Raw genomic sequence first — 18320 nt, forward strand, 5'->3', positions numbered from 1 at the left:
ACTGATTTTCCTCTCTGGTTCTGCAGGGGGCAGGGAATATAAGACAATAAGAAATGTCTGATAATTAAGATTCTTCCTCAGATGTCATTTTTGAAGACATCCACAAGCTGCAGAATTATACTCATATTACATATGGAATAGTTTATTTAAATTAGAACAGCAACTTTTTACTTCATTATACTTGGAACAAGCTTTTACTCTCCACAGAAATTTTTCCTACAGTCCTTTAACTTCCCAAATATTAATCCAATTCTTTCAAGCATTGCTCTTTCAGAGACAGTACAGAAAAAAAAAAAATCACACGACACATTCCTTTGAATGAGTCCTGATCCCATATGGACCTTAAGTGTAGGTGTGCATGTGTGTGTATGTATATTTACACACACATGCACACTGTGCTATATAGTAAAGCATTTACTCTCCAAAAGAAAAGCTTTCAGGAGATGAAGGAGGGAGAAATAAAAGCTCAAAAATTCCTCCCTAACCAATTTCAAATTTTATTTCTAGATGAATTGTATACATTTTAAGCTGAGGGTTAAAACAAAGAATTCACAGGTTTAAAGATAACTTCAAAAAAATTCTAATATATGTATGAAAAAGTTATATAGATCTATATAAATCTAAAATATGTATAAACATACTATCCCTTTATTCTAAAATCCTTCCTTATAATCAGTTACACTGAGAACAGAACTATTTTCTAGCAGTTCAAAGGGTCATGTACACATGAGACTCTTTAATTCACAATTACAGTTTGACCCTTGAACACATGGGTTTGAAACGCATGAGCCCACTTATACGCATATATTTTTCAATAGTAAATACTACACTATTAAATGGTCCGTGGCTGCTTGAATCCTGGATACACAGGCTAATTGTAAGTTATACTTGAATTAGCCCCTGTGTTGTTCAAGGGTCAACTGTACTATTATAAGCAATTTCTCAAAAGAAAGCAGAGGGTTTCACATTAGTCTTCAGGATATGGACACACACACACATCTTAATCTGAGAAACAGCTAACCAAATAGAATAATGTAAAATATGCATTGATGGTTGGAATTTCCGAGAAGTCTAAAAGGATACAGACATAGAGAACGGCCATGAAAAGTGAGGAATCACCCCGATGTGGGCTCTTTTTCTTTCTTTGGGCTCCTGTTGCTGTCCAATAGAGAGCATCTAATATATCTTGTCCAAATGATGAAAACAGACGATCTGCTACCTAAAGAGAACAATTTTGTTAAGGTGTTTCTCAATATTCCATTTGAATATGTTACTAAAATTCAGGAGGTGAACTCAAATACTGGAAATCTCACTTTTTAAATCCTACTAGAAGCTAGGCTCCAAAAGAGAGCAGGATCTTTATTTACTTCTTCACTTACATTTCCTTATTCTCTGACACACAGCGAGTGCTCAAGTTTCGTGTTACCTGAATTAGACTTTGTCTAGTAAACTCTGTTTGTAACAAGAAAAGTTTTAGTAGCAAAAATAAAAGGGAGAGGATACATCAAAAATCACAGTTCCTCTGGTTTTAAAACTCTCTGAACTCAAATTCAGGATTCAAACTTAAATCCTTTAGGACAAATATATCATTTGACCCACTCTACTCACACCTGAAGCAGTAAATAACAATAGCTGTAATTTGTTTGAGGTTTATCATATAAGAATATAATAAGCAGATTTTGCTTCCTAAAGACATTTTCAAGTTCTGATCTCCATGAATACAGTATGATAAATAAAGAGAAGCACATAAAAAAAGAAAACAGAAGGGCTTATCATTCAGGATTCAGTCACATTCTAAGACAGGGACCTTCCCAGACCATCCAGTCTTTTGTGTTCCCGTGGTCTCTAACTATTACCGTATTCTTCTTCATCACGGGTTATGTTATTGTTTCCAAATACCTCCCTGTTGACTGCCTCTCTCCCACCTGTAGAATATAAGCTCCAGGGGATTAGGCTTTGTTCATCTCTGGATCTTCGGGATCTTGGCATGTAGGGAGTGTTGGCTGAATATGTGCCGAATGAAGGGATAAATCGCTACCATTTAGGGAGCTCCTACCACATGCCTGGTCTGTGCTAAGCCCCTCTACGGGCTGTCTCGTGTACTCCTGGTAATTCCCCTAGTATCTCCACTTCGCAGATGAGAAGCTGAAGGTTAGAGTCATTCAGCAACCGGCAGCCATGTGCAGGATAACCAGGATTGGACGTAGTTATCTCTATACTAGAGCCTGGACTCTTCTACACTATGCTGAAACCACTCATCAAACTCTAGTCTACAAAGGGAATCAGTACTTAAAGCCACTTTGATCAGCAATTCATGGATCCTTCTGCTTGCCCTGTTTCCTAGTAACGGTAATACCACCACCTTGTAGAGGGCTGTGTAAATCAGGCGGCGTCTGCCTTAAGTTTGGGAATAGGGAGAAGCCCGGTAACCTGCATCCCCGGAGGGAGGGCACGGAGGAGATTAGTGGGTGCTGGCACGGAGAGCCACCCACGCGGCCAGGGAAGAAAGGGGGGCCTGGGCTTTTCCTTCTGTGGGAGGGAGGCGAGAGCAGAAGATGGCTACTCTGCTTCACAACCACACCCCACACTTAACGGGGCAAAGCAAGTGTAGTGGCAACGAGCCTACAACCAGGAAGCTGGGGGTGTGGTTTTTAAATCATCCAGTCAATGAATTAAGGACTAACCAGGACGGCTAGAGTTCTGCGGCTTCTACGAAGAGATGGAAAGCCCCCAGCTGCCCGGGCAGCGCAGCTTCAGGGCAGAAGGCCAGCAGCCTCCACACCACCCCACATGTCTACGCCAGGACAAGCCCGCCTGTGACTACTGAAAAGACAGGTAGACCTTACTTGTGTCCCCAAAGAGTAGTATAGGAAAGTGCAAGTTGAGTCTCAGAGGTTAATTATATAACCCAGGTTGGCTTACCATCTATCTGACTTATTAAGTTTCTGCCTATAAAGCAAAGCACGTTTTCTTTGCTTTGTGTAACTGTTAATTTATGTAAATGCAGATTTTCATATGATGACTGCTTTAAAGCGCAGCGTACTTGGAAGACATATTGTATTCAAAATGTTAAGTACTTAGAGAAATCGGGAAATGGTTTAACTTGCTTGGTGTGAAAATTCAAAACCAACTTAAAATATAAATCTACTATAGCCAACATACACATAACCCTAAAAGTATCTTCATAAATTTAAAAATTCTAGCAAAAAGTATACATAGGTTTCCAATGAATTTGCAAAATAAATTTCTCTACCATTTGACAGTTTACATTCTCAAGGGAGCACTGACTCAGAAATGTCTAGGCAGCAGGTACCCCTCTTCCCTACTTGAGGACACTTTGTGCCCTGAGGACCTGCTACCCTCAGTGTGCCCCAGGGCCGGCAGCACAAGCACCATCTTGTTAGAAAGAGCCAGCCCAGGCCTACTAAATCAGAATGTGCACTTCAACAGGGTCGCCAATGACCGGAGGAAACACTGGAGGCCAGAAGCACCATTACCAGAGCCTGCAGGAAAGTGTTCTGTATTGGAAGGCTCGGAGCCGTGTGCCACCGGCCAGGCCTGTGCAGGCTGGGGCGCTGGACTGCCTGGAGGGTAATGAGGGCCCAGACTCACCTCGAGCATATTGTAGATGATGTAGAGCTTGATGACGGACTGGCCCCTAATCAGGTGATACATCATGGAGTAGTCCACATAGTGCATCATAAAATAGCAGATGACCAAAATGACACCCTTCAAGATGTCACACACCTGGGCAGGCTGAAGCAAACGTCTGTCCCTGAAATATATGAGAAGTAATGAAAATATGAGTTTTACCTTCTGTGTCCCTGAATAAATAATCTTTACTGGACATACAGTGGCAAACAAAGGTAATGGGACCTAGGTTGATCTTTCAAAACTTTCAAACTAACAAGGAAAGTTATGCTGACTACTCAACATTATGAAATTTTCTGCCCAAGGAGAGAATATAAATATTAAACCAGAATTACTGCTAGAAGTGGGGAACCTAAACAAGTGAACACCGAAGGCAGGCGGCTGCTGATAGAGTGCCTGGAAGCAACGGATTTCCACGAAGAAGACACAAGCCTCCCACCGTCATCGGGAAGCCCTGGAGGCCCCACTGGCTCAGCCCTTCTTACGCAGTGCTAGCACTCTACGCATGGTGTTTCTGCACTTTGCACTTTTTATTTAACAGCATAACAGATTTTTCCATATCAGTTCATAAGGAATTCATATTACATGACAGTGCAGTGCCCCACTGTGTGGATGTATCTAATTATGTAACATATCATTGACAGATTTCCAGCCTTCTGCAACTATAAACCACGATGCAATGTACATGTCATGCCATGTCAGTGAAAGTGCATCTATAGGATAAAGTCCTAAACCTGGAATCTCAGGGTTATGTTCACTTGACATTTTGATAATAGCAGCTGCGCTGCCCTCTGCAAGGTTTGTACCAATTTACACTTGCACTAGACACCTGTAAGCCCACGTGCATCAATTAGCATTTGATCAACTTTGGGATCTCTGCCAATGCCACTGGTGAAAAAATTGAATCTAGTAGTTTCAATGTTAATTTCTCTCATTAGGAGACTGACATCTTCTTTATATATTTAAGTTATTTATACTGTGTGTGAATTCTCTCCTCACATCTTTCTCTTACTGGTTTGTAGGACAGCTTTTATATTACAAAAGTTAGCCGTCTATGACATGAGTCGAAAATACAGTTGCTCCTTAAACAACATGGGTTTGAACTGCACGGGTCCACTTATATGTGGATTTTTCAATAAATATGTACTTCAGTACTACGTGCTCTGCGATTGGTTGAGTCCATGGATGAGCAACCATGGATACAGAGGAATCTCGGACACGGAGGGATCGTGTATACGGGGGGGCTGGCTATTGAGCACAGGGTTGGTGCCCTAACCCCCAGTCGCTCAAGTGTCAACTGTGGTTTTTTCATAATTAATACAAGCAGAATCATTCCTTACTTTTGAGATCAGAGTATAAGGAGCTAAACCTAAATTGTGAATGGAAATGTCTTCCTAAAGACACAGCAAAAAAATACATTAGAAAAGAAGAAATTTAAGACTTCTTTCACTGAACGTAAAATTCCTGTGACAAGAATGGGAAAGGTGTTTCTCTAAGTCAACTACAGGCTGATTCCTCAAGATAGAAAATGCTCAGTCTCCTGCTTTGGCAGCTTTTACATATGTATCATACAATCAATAAAAAGCCTGAATACTGGCATTAGGAGCCGCAGAGTCTCTTCATCGCTGCCTGTTGTGGACAACACTTTAGGACCTTCCTAAGGAGTGAGCTCCCTTTCCAGCGGCCTATTGGCGTCCTGAGCTCTCTACTTACTTGTTATTTCCTGGCTCCCTATTCTCTCTGGAGCGCCTTCTTAGCCCTTGTCCACATTCAGATCGGGGGCTCTTTTCTTCCAAAGATCCTTGTAGGGCTCAACAAGGAACCCGTAACTGCTACCCAGAACACTGTTCTATAAGATAACAGTGAGGCATGCAATGCCAATTCTGCCAGATGTGCTACAGAACCTCATACTTGTTTTCTACAATACATACTGCATTGTGTACTACATTGTAGTATGCAGAGGTTTTCAGTCAGGTGTGAATTTGACCTCTTCACAGAGAGAATAGGAAATCTGCAAAAATCCAGAAAAGAGACAAATTCTGAGAAGACTGGGTCCAGGGAGGGCTAGCAGAGGATGAGAAGACACTGGGCTGAACCAACTAGCTAGATGGAGAGACGGGTCAGAATAGTCCAAGTCACGCCACGTGTCCAAGTCATACCACCACGGCACAAGCCGAGGGGAGTTATTCTTAGTAGTTGAAGTTGAAATCTTGGGAAAAACTGCCTCAAGGACAAAGCTGATCAATGTCTATCATCATTTTTCTGTCCCTTTCTGTCTCCAGTGCTGTTCCTCTCTCTCCCTGTAGACTCTGGACCTTTTCCCCTCATGAAATCCAGAGTGAGCTGTGTTTCCCATATCCAAACACCTAGCCCAGAACACAGAACTCTGCCAAGGGCTGTTCAAATATCGAGGTAATTCGCTGCTGGACCCCAAGATAAAAAAATGGAAGCGGTATATTTGTCAAGAGCTGGAGGTAAACATATTTTTAAGTCAAACAATGAGAAGAGGAGACATTCGGAACACTCTTGGCTCCTGGCCCGTGTGCCTGTCTCCCCTGGGATGGCCAGGGTCAACCCGAAGCATCAGCCAGGAGCACACACCCACCTCCCCCTCAGAAGTGCTGCACAGCTGAGCATATGCTGAAAAGCACAGATCACCCATAGTCGGGGGCCTCTGTGTTTTAAGAACTAGAGGTCATGTTTTATGAACTAAAGAAAACGATAGGAACGAAAAGTAGGGTGGTATTAATGAATTTGCATTAATTTACCCAAAAGATTTAGATAACTAATTAAAGTAGAAATCTATACTTAAGAGCTTTTGGTACTAGACTGGCATCTACTTAGTTAAGTGATCTCAGTCAAAGCACTTTATTTAAGAGATAAAAGGATTTTTAATACCTATCTGTCCAATTTTGTTTCTTTATAACATTTACAACAAAGGAACAGTGTGTTAGTATATCTAAGAAGGAATATTATATTCGATACAAGCCATTGTTAGAAATTAGCTACCAAACATTGGAAAGCTGTCCTCCCCAAATAACGTAATACCACACATTTTAAACCAAGATGATAATAAATTTAAATTTTTAAATTTTAAATAAACAACTTTAATTTAGCTTTCTTTGCTTAGGATTAAACCAGGCTGTAAAAAATGGCGGAAGAGTTGAAGAAACACCTTATGCTACAATCCACAGGTCCTATGAGGCAGGCACCATTCTAGGCACTTGGCACGTATCTGTTCTAGTTTCCACGACAATCCTATGAGATCCTATGAGGAAGGTACATCACCATCCCAATTTCACAGATGACGCAAAGAGTATCAAGACGTGCCTGCAGCTGCATGGTCAGGAATCAGATGTGGGGGACCAGGGATCTGACCCTCTGCATCTGGCTCCAGAAGGCATGTTCTCACTCCCATCTACCGTCCTAGACTTTTCTTTAAAAGAACTTTTAAACTTACAGGAATCAGCAACTCGGTATCTTTTATCTTTTCAGCATAATTTAATACTGTATAATTTATCACTGTACTGTCATCTCATATGGAAAAATTATTGTGCTAAAAACCAAAAATAGCTGTAATTTTTCATTTCTAAAAAGAGGGAGAAAAGGACTATTTTCACTGGATCTGTGCACTGCTTTATGTGCACTCTCTGCTTTGGTGAAAATTTTCCATTGCTTACATCATAACTGTACAGAGATGACTCTGATTTTCTCCTTAATTTCAAAATAAGAGGATTTATTCAAATAAAAAAGAAAAAGCATAACTCTTAAGAAACAAGGGTCTTGTTTTCATATAAATTTCCCTGTAAATGAAAGAAGGAAAGTTGCAAAAATAATAAAATCATTTCTAAGGGGGCATCACAGCTTCTCTGAGTAAGAAAAAATCTAACCTCAAAATAAGTCCAGCTGATTAAAACAACTTGAACCAGTTCCAGCATTTGTTTTCCTTCTCTGCCAGGACATTTTTAGATATGATATATGATAAGTATTTCCAACTCCAGAAGAAGCTTCTCTACAGCCCTGCCAATCAACTCTGAATTGGTTTATGAACAATACTTTCAGGCTGAAGCTCTTCCTTATAAATGCCTGTTAAACAGTGGTTACTGGCAATTCGTTTTGCAAGCACTGAAAATCCCACACTAACACATAAACAAGTGGAGGAAGCTGCTGGACAAAGTGAAAAACCCACTAAATCTAATTTACAGCTGGCTGTGAGTTATCACAAGACAAGTAATATTAAACAAGATAGTCAACTTAAATTTTTTTTAATTTTCAAGTTAAGCCACTCTTACAGAAATTAAATTGTCTACATTTCTAAATTTTATCTTTTGGTCTTTCAAATACTTTCCCTGGATTTGCACAATTACCGAATAAAGTGACCCAGTTGTTTCAAGGGCACTTTTGGGGAACAGAATGATGTAGTAAACCAAGATGACCAGGTGTAGGCTTTTTCCGCACCCTGTTCAGCAGAAGGTACTATGCCAACTAAGATTACAGTAAAAACTGATAGTGAACAGAAAAAGATCAGGAAAGAAGAGGAGGCAACACAAATGACTAAGAGAACTGGGATAAGCCCTGCCTAGTTAATTTTCAAACTGGTGTTGAAACATGCCAAGGTACCAGCATGAGCTACTTCATTACAAAATACGCAGGTGGGATTTCTTTTTTTCTCTCTTTCTCTTTTAACAGTTTTAGCTATTTGTGGTATAAGTGAAAGAATGAAGATATATAAGCACTATTGAAAAAAACGTGAGCTATTAAAAATGGTCTCCATTTTTGAAAGAGAAGTCGTTTTATAATTTTAGAGTAAACTGGAATAAAGTATTAAGATTAAGATATTTTCCTTAATTAGGAGACTGAAAATTTTAAATCTTAAGTTTTTGTGACAGACAGTAGAAAAATAATTATAAAAGCTTAAACTGAATGACTAAAGCGTTCCTTGGGCTTTGAAAATAATTTCAAACTATACTAGGAAAAAACCACTGGTTTTATAAGCTATGTTTGGTGCCTGGAGGATGCAAAATAAAAACTGCTCACACTGAAGGGCTCAGCTGACTGATGTGGCATTGGGAATAAAGTACTTGATGTCAGGTCTAGTCCGACATGTATAATTAAAGATCATTTTATCAAGTGATTTTCTTATGTTAGATGAGATCACGGTGAAATCCTGCACAAATGTGGACAAAGCTCTATGACCAAGTAAGGACAGGGAACCACATTTTCTTCAGTATGTGTCCATCTCCAAATGGTTATGTCTATATTTTTTCATTATAATCAGTATTCGTTTGTACTGATGTCAATTTGGCCGAGAGTATAGAAGGAAAAATCAGGGTTTACTCACCACGAGGAGTCCCTGTGACACCACATTCCATTCTATAAAGGAAGTGAAAGTGCTCCTCCCTTCGGTCTGATTTACGAGAGAGAAAGAAAGAGAGAAGGTTGTAATGTTGCTACGCTACTTAGAGCGTCATGGTGAGGAAACAGCGGACAATAAAACTGAGGTTAGGAAGACTCTCTGACAAATATATTGCTCTCTACAAATCAGCCACGTAGACCAGCCCTGGTAAGAGGAAATGACAGACGTACTTGTTTCCCCAGAGAAAGTTACCAAGAGCTCTCCCTACATGCGCGACAGGGGTGGCACGAATCACTCAGGCCAAAAATAAGGCTTATATCTAAAAAGAGAAAAATCTATTATGTATATGTGTGTGTGTTCATATGTGTGCAGTTAATTTTAAGTAGAACTACCTTGGAGGAGGTAAGGCATACGGAAGAAACCCAATGGGTTAAGAAACTCTCAAGCATTGAAATTCATAATTCTTCGGGAGATGAGAGCTTTCTGTGGGGTAAATTCTCAAAAGAAAAAGACACCATTGCCTCTGAAAAACAAAAAAGTACATAAAGCCCAAGTAAGAGTTATGCCTAAAACCGAGGTGAGAAATCAGTAAAATTTACTTGCACATATTTTATTTGCTCCAATAGTAAAAGAAAATTACTCTAGCATTTATTACTTAAACCTACTCTACACTTATTACTGTCTAAAATATTTTAGCAAAGTTTTCAAAACTATCAGTTCCTGGCACCAGCTAGTACTGCTTTTCTCTACAATCTCCCTCAACTTTTAACTCAAATGTGACTGAGGCTTCTACAACACAAAATGAAGCCACAGGCAGGAGGAGGAAAAAGGATCCAGAAAAAATGCCAGGTGAATTAAAAACACACATACAACTGGTTATTATTTATTTATTCTATAAGTAAATTTGGAAAAAATAATGTTGGATACCTCTTTAGCATAATATAGAGCAGTCTACTTTTCTAAACAACAAAATACTTTCATTCTTCCAAGAAACAAAGACACTTCATATAATAAATCAAAACAATTCTGATTTTCATGTCCTCATCATTAAAAAAAATTATCCTAATTCAAGAAGTTTCTCAAATGTTTTTAAAAAATTATACTATCCTGAGAAAGAGGGAAGACATACATAAATCAGTTGGCTTTTAAAGAATCTGGGTGTATTTCTTTACTTTAGTCTACAACAAAATAGTTAAGGGCAAAGGCTTTTCAAGACTGTAAATTCATTAGCAATAGTTTTCACCTAAATATTCTTGAAATTACTAAGGACAGGTGTAAACTTTTTATGCAAGCAGTACACCCTTTGCAGATAACACACACACAACTACCGAGTCAAGAAAATTACCCTGCCAACATCTCAAAATGAAAAATATTTTAACAGGGTCAAAAGCTGGCAAAATGTCCACCAGGGGAGCAATCACGATAAAGGCTGGTTTCTTAAGGGCTGCAGATTTGCCCTGGCCCTCAGGCTTAGTGAAAGGCAGAAAGTCTATTTAGTTTGTCAGTACTGACAAACACCCCCAAACCAAAACCCACAGCAAGTCTGCAGAAGATTTAGAAGTAGGTTCAAAAAATCAATTCTAAAGCAGAAAACCCGGGAGGCTGTCAGCTTTCGGAAGCCTCTCACAAATGCTGTACCAGATACAACTCTGCACGTAGAGGAGGTGAGAACACCAATCCCATTTCTGAAAAGAGGGCAATAATAGTACTCTGCTATGATGTGACACTGAAACCACAGCACTAGAGCCTGCAAACTGTTGCTGTTTTCATGTCAGCATCTTGATTACTTTGACAAATATCCCTTCCCACCCCTCACCTGGCTTTTGGGGAATAATTTCAAACAACTAAGAGACTAGGAAGATATCAATAGTAACTTTCTTTTTTTTTTTTTTAATAGAAAGAAAACTAAAATACAGGAGAGTGAGAAAAAGAAAACAGAAAAAAGAATGCAATTAACCTCTTTGCTGGTCTCTTTAATTTCTTCTTACCTCGTTGAAAAAATAAAGTCAGACTGAAGGAAAGAGCACTTTTTGTTTGCTTAAGAAGATGGGACATGATACAGCTACAGGCAAGACAAATCAAATAATCTTGAATGGAAGTAGAGAATGCTGGAAGAAAAGCTGTGAGATGACAAAACTTGGCTGATTAATAATTTTGTAAAAATAAAATGTAGTTTTACATTCCTAAAATATCTGAAAGGTCTTAGACTTAATATTAACAATAGTTTTGCTAATTCTGATAAAGTATACTTAAGGCACTAAGACAGGAAGGCAGTATCTTCATATTCTGTATAATCTGCCTGTTACACTCACAGAGTATTTAAAGTGCTGAAGTTCTGTTATGTAATTTTAACTGCACTTCACGTTTTATATATACACATATTTATTAGTGATGGCATAAAATGTAATTTTTCAGTTGATCCAAACTGCAGAAATAGCAAGAACTGCTTGCCCAGGAAAACTTAGCGGAGTCTTCACTGTAGTGTGATGGGCTGCCCTCTAGTGTCAGTTTGGCCATAAAAACTTGAAAATAGAACGGACTTGAATTCTGTTTTAAAATGTTATTCAAATTAATTTAGATTGAAAAGTATTTTAAAGTAATATACGAAAGTTATCACCTTTACTTTTTATGCCAAAAAAAACCCCCTTAAAATACCTAGAAAAGGTTGGCTCTACGGACCACTGACCACTCACACTAAAGCCAACAAGGAGTAGAGGGATGAAGTCTTCCCAGCTCTCTGCAATATCTCTCCCAGTTTTTAGAACAAACACTGAAAGACTTCCCTAATGCTACTTTGGTGCCTTGCTCCCCAAGTGACAAGGGACACAGTTTAGATACCTGTGTAACAAGATGGCTCTTGTTGATTTTAGGTTACAATCCTTTTAATGCTATATCTCATAGTGCCAACAGCCACGGAGAACATGCTCTGTCTTTAAAAGCCATTCGCTTAAAGGCAGCTGGAGCACGAACTTGCCTCACATTGTTGATCAAAGAATAACTAAAAAATAATCTAGCTCATAGTGTAGACACGAGCTATTTTATGTCAGATAGCCTCACCTGGGCTTTATCCAACTTTCCATGCGTCTATTCTTGTTAGGCAATCACACATGAAGACTTCCATTTAGTAATGTCTTATATTTTTTTTCTTGGTCTTCTGAAAAGGTAACTGAAATAACCATGATTCTACTGAGCTCCCAACAGTGATAAAGGAATAGTGATAGTATACAAGGTTAGGCTTTCTGAATATTGGAGTACCATGCTACAAATGTCTGAAAAAAAAAGGTTTGCTGATACGAATAAAGTCTTCTTAAAAATTCTCCCAAAGGCATAAAGCACGTACTTGAATATCTTAAAGTTGATGGTAAACTCCTAAAAAAGATACTCCCGTTTGATTAACAAGAAATTAATAAAATATATAACATAATTCTTTCATTCTGGAAGGAGAGGAAGATTATAGAATATGAAGTATCACATATAACAATGATGTGACCTTAATTCTTATAATCTACCCCATGCCATCTTGCAAAGAAGAGCCTTTACTCTTATCACAATATGATCATCACGATCGATAAATCCTTCCAGTTTACACTGGAGGGATTTCTTCCGTATTAAGACTGATTAAGGCCATTTTTAAAAGGACTGTTATGTGTTATTCAGTACATACTAAATATCAAGTATATGCTTGTTTATTACTTTAAAAGAGACTCTTCCATGACTTTGGTCTTAAAAAAAAATCAACATATAATTCTGTATGTTGATCAATAATTTTATAAGTCAGTTTCCATGGTTACTGATGACAATGTTATTATTCATATATTTAATATACCATGGAAGAGTTACCTCTTTTATAGTTAAATAAAGTTTCACATATTATTGTCCATTTCAGTATTTTGTAACTTTTTCGGAATGAAACGTATTTAGAAAAATGACGCATGTGAGAAACGTAAATTGGGCAACTATGCTAAGAACACTGTAATGATGTTACAGAGAGTGACCACACAGAGCAGAGGCATGTTGATGTAACCACAGAGAAAAAAACTGTAAAATCCAAATTTCTAACTTCAAGACCAAAAAAGCAATAAGATTCACATAAGCTTTACATTTTCATCTTCCTGTTCCCAGTTTTGGAAGAGAAGGAAGGAAGGAAACTAGTATTTATTCCTGTCTACTACAAACCAGGCACTACACTAGGTATTCTTTGCACATCTCTCAGTCTTTGTGGTAAAAGATGCTGGCTCTAAACATCCCCTTTTTACTGATGGGGACACAAGCTTAGAGAAGTTAGTAGTTGCTCGTGACTCGTCGGTTAATCAATGCTGGGCCAGACTGTCTGATCCTTCCCACCAGGACAATGGTCTTCAAGAGCTTTCCCCTCTCACAAATCAGAGGGGGGTCTCACCTGTAAGCAGTAACTAAGGCTAGCTAGGCCATGAAGATAGAGACTCACAAATGAGACAGAGGAGGAACCCTGTACTAAGAGCTCCCTAGGAGATTCTGATGCCAGCCGCCACCTACCTCCCAGCCTAGCACCTGGTCCTCACTTTACAGATGATGCCCAGGAGGCCAAAGGACTTGAAGAAAATAAAAGTACAGGCTGAGCTAGCACAGTGGCAATGTGGTTGGTCCTTGACTCTCAGTGCTAGGCCTTTTCTATTCTTCTACACAGCCTCCTGCATTATTAACATTTGTTTACTGGCCAAAGCAAAGTTCTGGTCCAAAACCATTTGGAAAAAAAAAGTACATATAAAAAGTACAAATATTATATAAGCATATTATATAACATTCATTAAAAAGATAAACAGTATTCATTTATGCATTAAGGGCCAAAGTGTGAAAGAAACTTAATGATTATCCCTATTCTAAAAAATCTATGCAAGTGGTTATTTAGCTCAACTACAAGTAGTAAAAATAACTTAAATGTTTAAAATAGTTCATAATCTTAAACTTACCTTAAGCCATAGCAAGGCAGTGTGAAGAGCCTGAACAGCGCCAGGAAAACTCTTAAAGGAAGCAGGGTGAACACATACAGAAATGCATCCAGGCACAGAAAGATTCCAAAGACCATGAGCTGGATTTTAAAAGCAGAGAAGAACATAAAAAACAAAATGTAAAATAAATATTCTTTAAAATATTACAGATGAAAATTTCAAACAATCAAGGAATTTCTAAGCTTTGTAGGAAATTCATTTCTTATAACTTATCCATGGAATAACAAGTTAGTACTTCTCCTTGTGTATACAAGCCATATTCTAATGAAAAATCCCTTTTCAAAATGCAAGTTTGTAGTTCTTCTTCCAGAGTCTTTGGTTTACCACCTACACAAGTCAATTAAAACACAAGTTGCCCTTGACCACAGCATCTGATGTAGCTTTCTGGGTACTTCCTCAAACTTTAGATATTATAGAAAACCTTTCAGACAAAACTTGTAAAGTCTAACCTTACTCTTATGTAAAGAGATTACTAATTTTAACAAAATTTCATGTATACTTTAACTTGTTGTACAGAGAAGGCATTATTCTTAATTGGAGGAATAGCTGCTAATATCTGTAATGTTTCCCCCTTTCTTGTATACTTGCCACATAAGGAGGACAGAATCTTTTGATGGCTTAGAGAAGTAGCCATACCCAGGCTACTAAACTTCCCTATTTTAAGAGTGGTGACTTTCTGTATGTCTGACACACAAACATGGTATGATATATACACCCTCACACACAGCACTTGATGTATTCTTAGTCAGTAAACTGTCCTACATATATATATTAAGCAGTTAAAATCTACACTGTTACTGGTAGAATCGTATCCCTCCCCACCAAATTCAGATGTTGAAGGCCTAGCCCTTGGCACCTCAGAATGTGACCGTATTTGGAGATGAGAGTTAATTAAGTTAAAATGAGGTCATTAGGGTAGGCCCTAATGCAATATGACTGGTATGCTTATAAGAAGAGGAAATTTGGACACAGACAAGACACCGAGGGAAGACAACACAAAGACACAGGGAGAAGACAACCACCTACAAGCCAAGGAGAGAGGCCTCAGAAGAAACCAACTCTGCTGACACTTTGATCTTGGACTTTTAGCATCCAGAACTGTGAGAAAACAAATTTCTGTTGTTTAAGACACCCAGTTCATGGTACTTTGTTACTGCAACCCTAGCAAACTAACACACCTTTATAAGAAAGGACACATTTTATTAATTTTTTGCAAGAATGTCCCAAAGGAAAAAAATATATATATACACACACACACGTATGTGTATGTATACATATATGTGCCAGGTTTCTTAGTAGTTGGTCTGAGTCAGTCACCCTGTCGTCAGCAGTCACAGTTCTGTCTGTCCCCTTGTTTTACACACAAAGGAGTGCTATAAAAGACTGAGCAAGGTCCACCTAAAGCTAGTGGTCCTTACTCTCCTGTCACCAAGAATCCTTTCCCTGTTTGCTGGTGATCTGTTGTTTACACTCCAAAGGCAGAAAATGACAGAAACCTGACATTCCCAGAAGGTATTTTGCTGTGTCCGCGTAAGTGGCTGTCTTTCTCGTGACCTTACGCTGGGGATTAACACATCACTCATTCATCAGCATCTACTAAGCCGTTAATACGGGCCAAGTAAGATGCTCAGCCTGGCGGGCACAGAGCCTGGCAGGACCTCATGATGGGGTTCCTGCCCTCAGCAAGCTTATTCGCATTTTCACAGAGAGAGACACCAGCATGTAGATAAAGGAGGTCAATGCAGAGGTAACGGCTGCTATGGTAGAACTAAGTATACAAGGAACAGAGGAGCCCTGAGAAAGAATGGCCAACCCAACTTTGGGAGATTTAGAAAAAGCTCCATAGGAGGAGACTCTTAATGACATCTGAGATGAGGGCTACTGACACCTGGAGAGGGTAAACTGGGAGGGGGTGGAGGGGTGGGAACAGGGGAAGGAAGCTTTCCAGGGGAGGAAGAAGTGTGAACAAGAACACCGATGAGAAAAGTAATCATGACGAAAACTGTCTCTTAAAGAATCAAACCTTCTTTTAAAGAACAGTCACCTTTCTTAGGCTTAGAGGAATGTGTATTAGTATCATGGTAAACAACAGTAACAGAAGTCTAATGGGCCTTCCCTTCACTTTTTTTTTCAATTTTTCTTTTTATTGAAGTAGAGTTGATGTACAATGTTGTGTCAATCTCTGCTGTGCAGCAAAGTGACTCAGTTATACACATAGACATTTTTCATACTTTTTTTGTTGTTGTTAATTAATTAATTTATTTATTTATTTATTTTTGGCTGCTTTTGGTTCTTTGTTGCTGTGTGCAGCTTTCTCTAGTTGCGGCGAGCGGGGACTACTCTTCGTTCCGGCGCATGGGCTTCTCATTGCAGTGGCTTCTCTTGTTGCAGAGCACGGGTTCTAGGTGCGTGGGCTTCAGTAGTTGCGTCATGCGGGCTCAGTAGTTGTGGCTCGCGGGCTCTAGAGCGCAGGCTCAGTAGTTGTGGTGCACGGGATTAGTTGCTCCGTGGCATGTGGGATCTTCCTGGACCAGGGCTCAAACCCGTGTCCCCTGCATTGGCAGGCGGATTCTTAACCACTGCACCACCAGGGAAGCCCTCTTTTTTCATATTCTTTTCCATTATGGTTTATCACAGTCTTCTGAGTATAGTTCCCTGTGCTATACAGTAGGACCTTGTTGTGTATCCTCCCCTTCACATTTTAAACCAGCCCAGTAGACTCAGTGGGCAAGAAAAAATCTTCCCTGCACTGTGTGCTGACCACATAAAGACCACCTGGAGCTGTCAATATAACAGATCTCAATATTAAAATGGAAGGAGGGACTTCTCTGGCGGCACAGTTGTTTAAGAATCCGCCTGCCAATGCAGGGGACACGAGTTCGAGCCCTGGTCTGAGAAGATCCCACATGCCGCAGAACAACTAAGCCCGCGCGCCACAACTACTGAGCCTGCGCTCTAGAGCCCGCGAGCCACAACTACTGAGCCTGCATATCACAACTACTGAAGCCCGCGCACCTAGAGTCCATGCTCCACAACGAGAAGCCACCACAATGAGAAGCCTGTGCACCGCAACAAAGAGTAGCCCCCGCTCGCTGCAACTAGAGGAAGCCTGCGTGCAGCAATGAAGACCCAACGCAGCCAAAAATAAATTAATAAATAAAATTTAAAAAATAAAAAATAAAATGGAAGGAAAGCAAGTGGCTGTGATCTAAAGAAACTTCAGCTGGGCGGAAAGAAGGGATCCATCTATGTGAGAACATGCAATACACAAGTAAAGCAAAAGAGATGCCTTTCAGGGTTTAGAAACATGGAAAAGTGACCCAACTCCTCTATCTACTGTTCAGGTGTTAACTTTTTTCACAAAGCACAGCATTCTCTTAAATTCTTTACAAATGAAAATGAGAAAACTTCCAAAAAAAGTAAACAAGATGTAATCCTGAAAACATTCATCCTTGAGGGAGGTAAAGAAACCCCTGCTGGGCTGAGAGTGAGCCTGGCGCCCTACTGGGCGCTGGAGGGCATCTCATTTAATTTACCTGGTGATCCAGGAGTCTAAAGGAGATGTGCCAAGAGGGACTCCTGTGTCTTCCATCCTCCAGGCGAGTGGTGAGTGCTTACTACTTAATCCCCCATCAGCTCTTGAGCTAGCGATTTTCATCCCTGCTCAGCACACGAGGAAACCACAGCTCTGGCGGCTGAACACCTGCCCAAGGCTGTGGGTCAGAGTGAAGGAACTGGCCTTCATGCCTGGGTCTGTCTGCCTCAAGGCCCTACATGTTCTCTTTGAAGCAGTTTAAGCACAGAAAAAAGATCTTACTCCCTATTTTTGCTAGGCATAGGAGTTAACGTAATTTTCTTTGTGCTAACTTGTCTTTTGCCAATTTGCCTAGTGTCATAAAAAATGTAGAAATAAAAGGCATTTAATGAACCAAATTTACAAAAGGCATAAACATTTCACATATATATTTACTGCTAGCTTTGAAAATGTTATCTTAATAAAATTAAAAGGTCTGAGTATATATTATTCACAAGAATAATGTGTACTTTCACACCTTCAGTTAATTGGTATGGCATCTCCATAAAACAGGCAAGTACTATTTCCTCTTCATTTGGACCAAATAACCATAAAGCATTCAAGCAGTCTTAAGTAACAGCTAATGAAATCTGCCCTGAAATATACAAGGTGTGACTATAAAGCAATTAAATTGGTGTCATATGCCACCCTGTTTCCCTTTCAAGAAACACAAAAATCTCCTTTAAATGCCACTTGAAATTTCAAAATAAATACAATGTTGTGGCTAAAATCAAAGAAGCACCATGCTTCT

The 18320-nt window shown here is 39.4% G+C and overlaps 1 protein-coding gene across 1 annotated transcript in view; it reads right to left on the reverse strand.

Annotated features, from left to right (window-relative positions):
* TAPT1 (transmembrane anterior posterior transformation 1) overlaps positions 1 to 18320 on the reverse strand; it is a 63975-nt gene that overhangs the window by 22955 nt on the left and 22700 nt on the right. Inside the window, 5 exon segments of the mRNA XM_032632817.1 lie at positions 1084 to 1107; positions 1110 to 1152; positions 1154 to 1219; positions 3613 to 3775; positions 13957 to 14075. Coding sequence (XP_032488708.1) covers positions 1084 to 1107; positions 1110 to 1152; positions 1154 to 1219; positions 3613 to 3775; positions 13957 to 14075 — 415 coding nt within the window.

The sequence above is a fragment of the Phocoena sinus genome, chromosome 5 (genome assembly GCF_008692025.1).
Source record: "Phocoena sinus isolate mPhoSin1 chromosome 5, mPhoSin1.pri, whole genome shotgun sequence".
Taxonomy (NCBI): Eukaryota; Metazoa; Chordata; class Mammalia; order Artiodactyla; family Phocoenidae; genus Phocoena; species Phocoena sinus.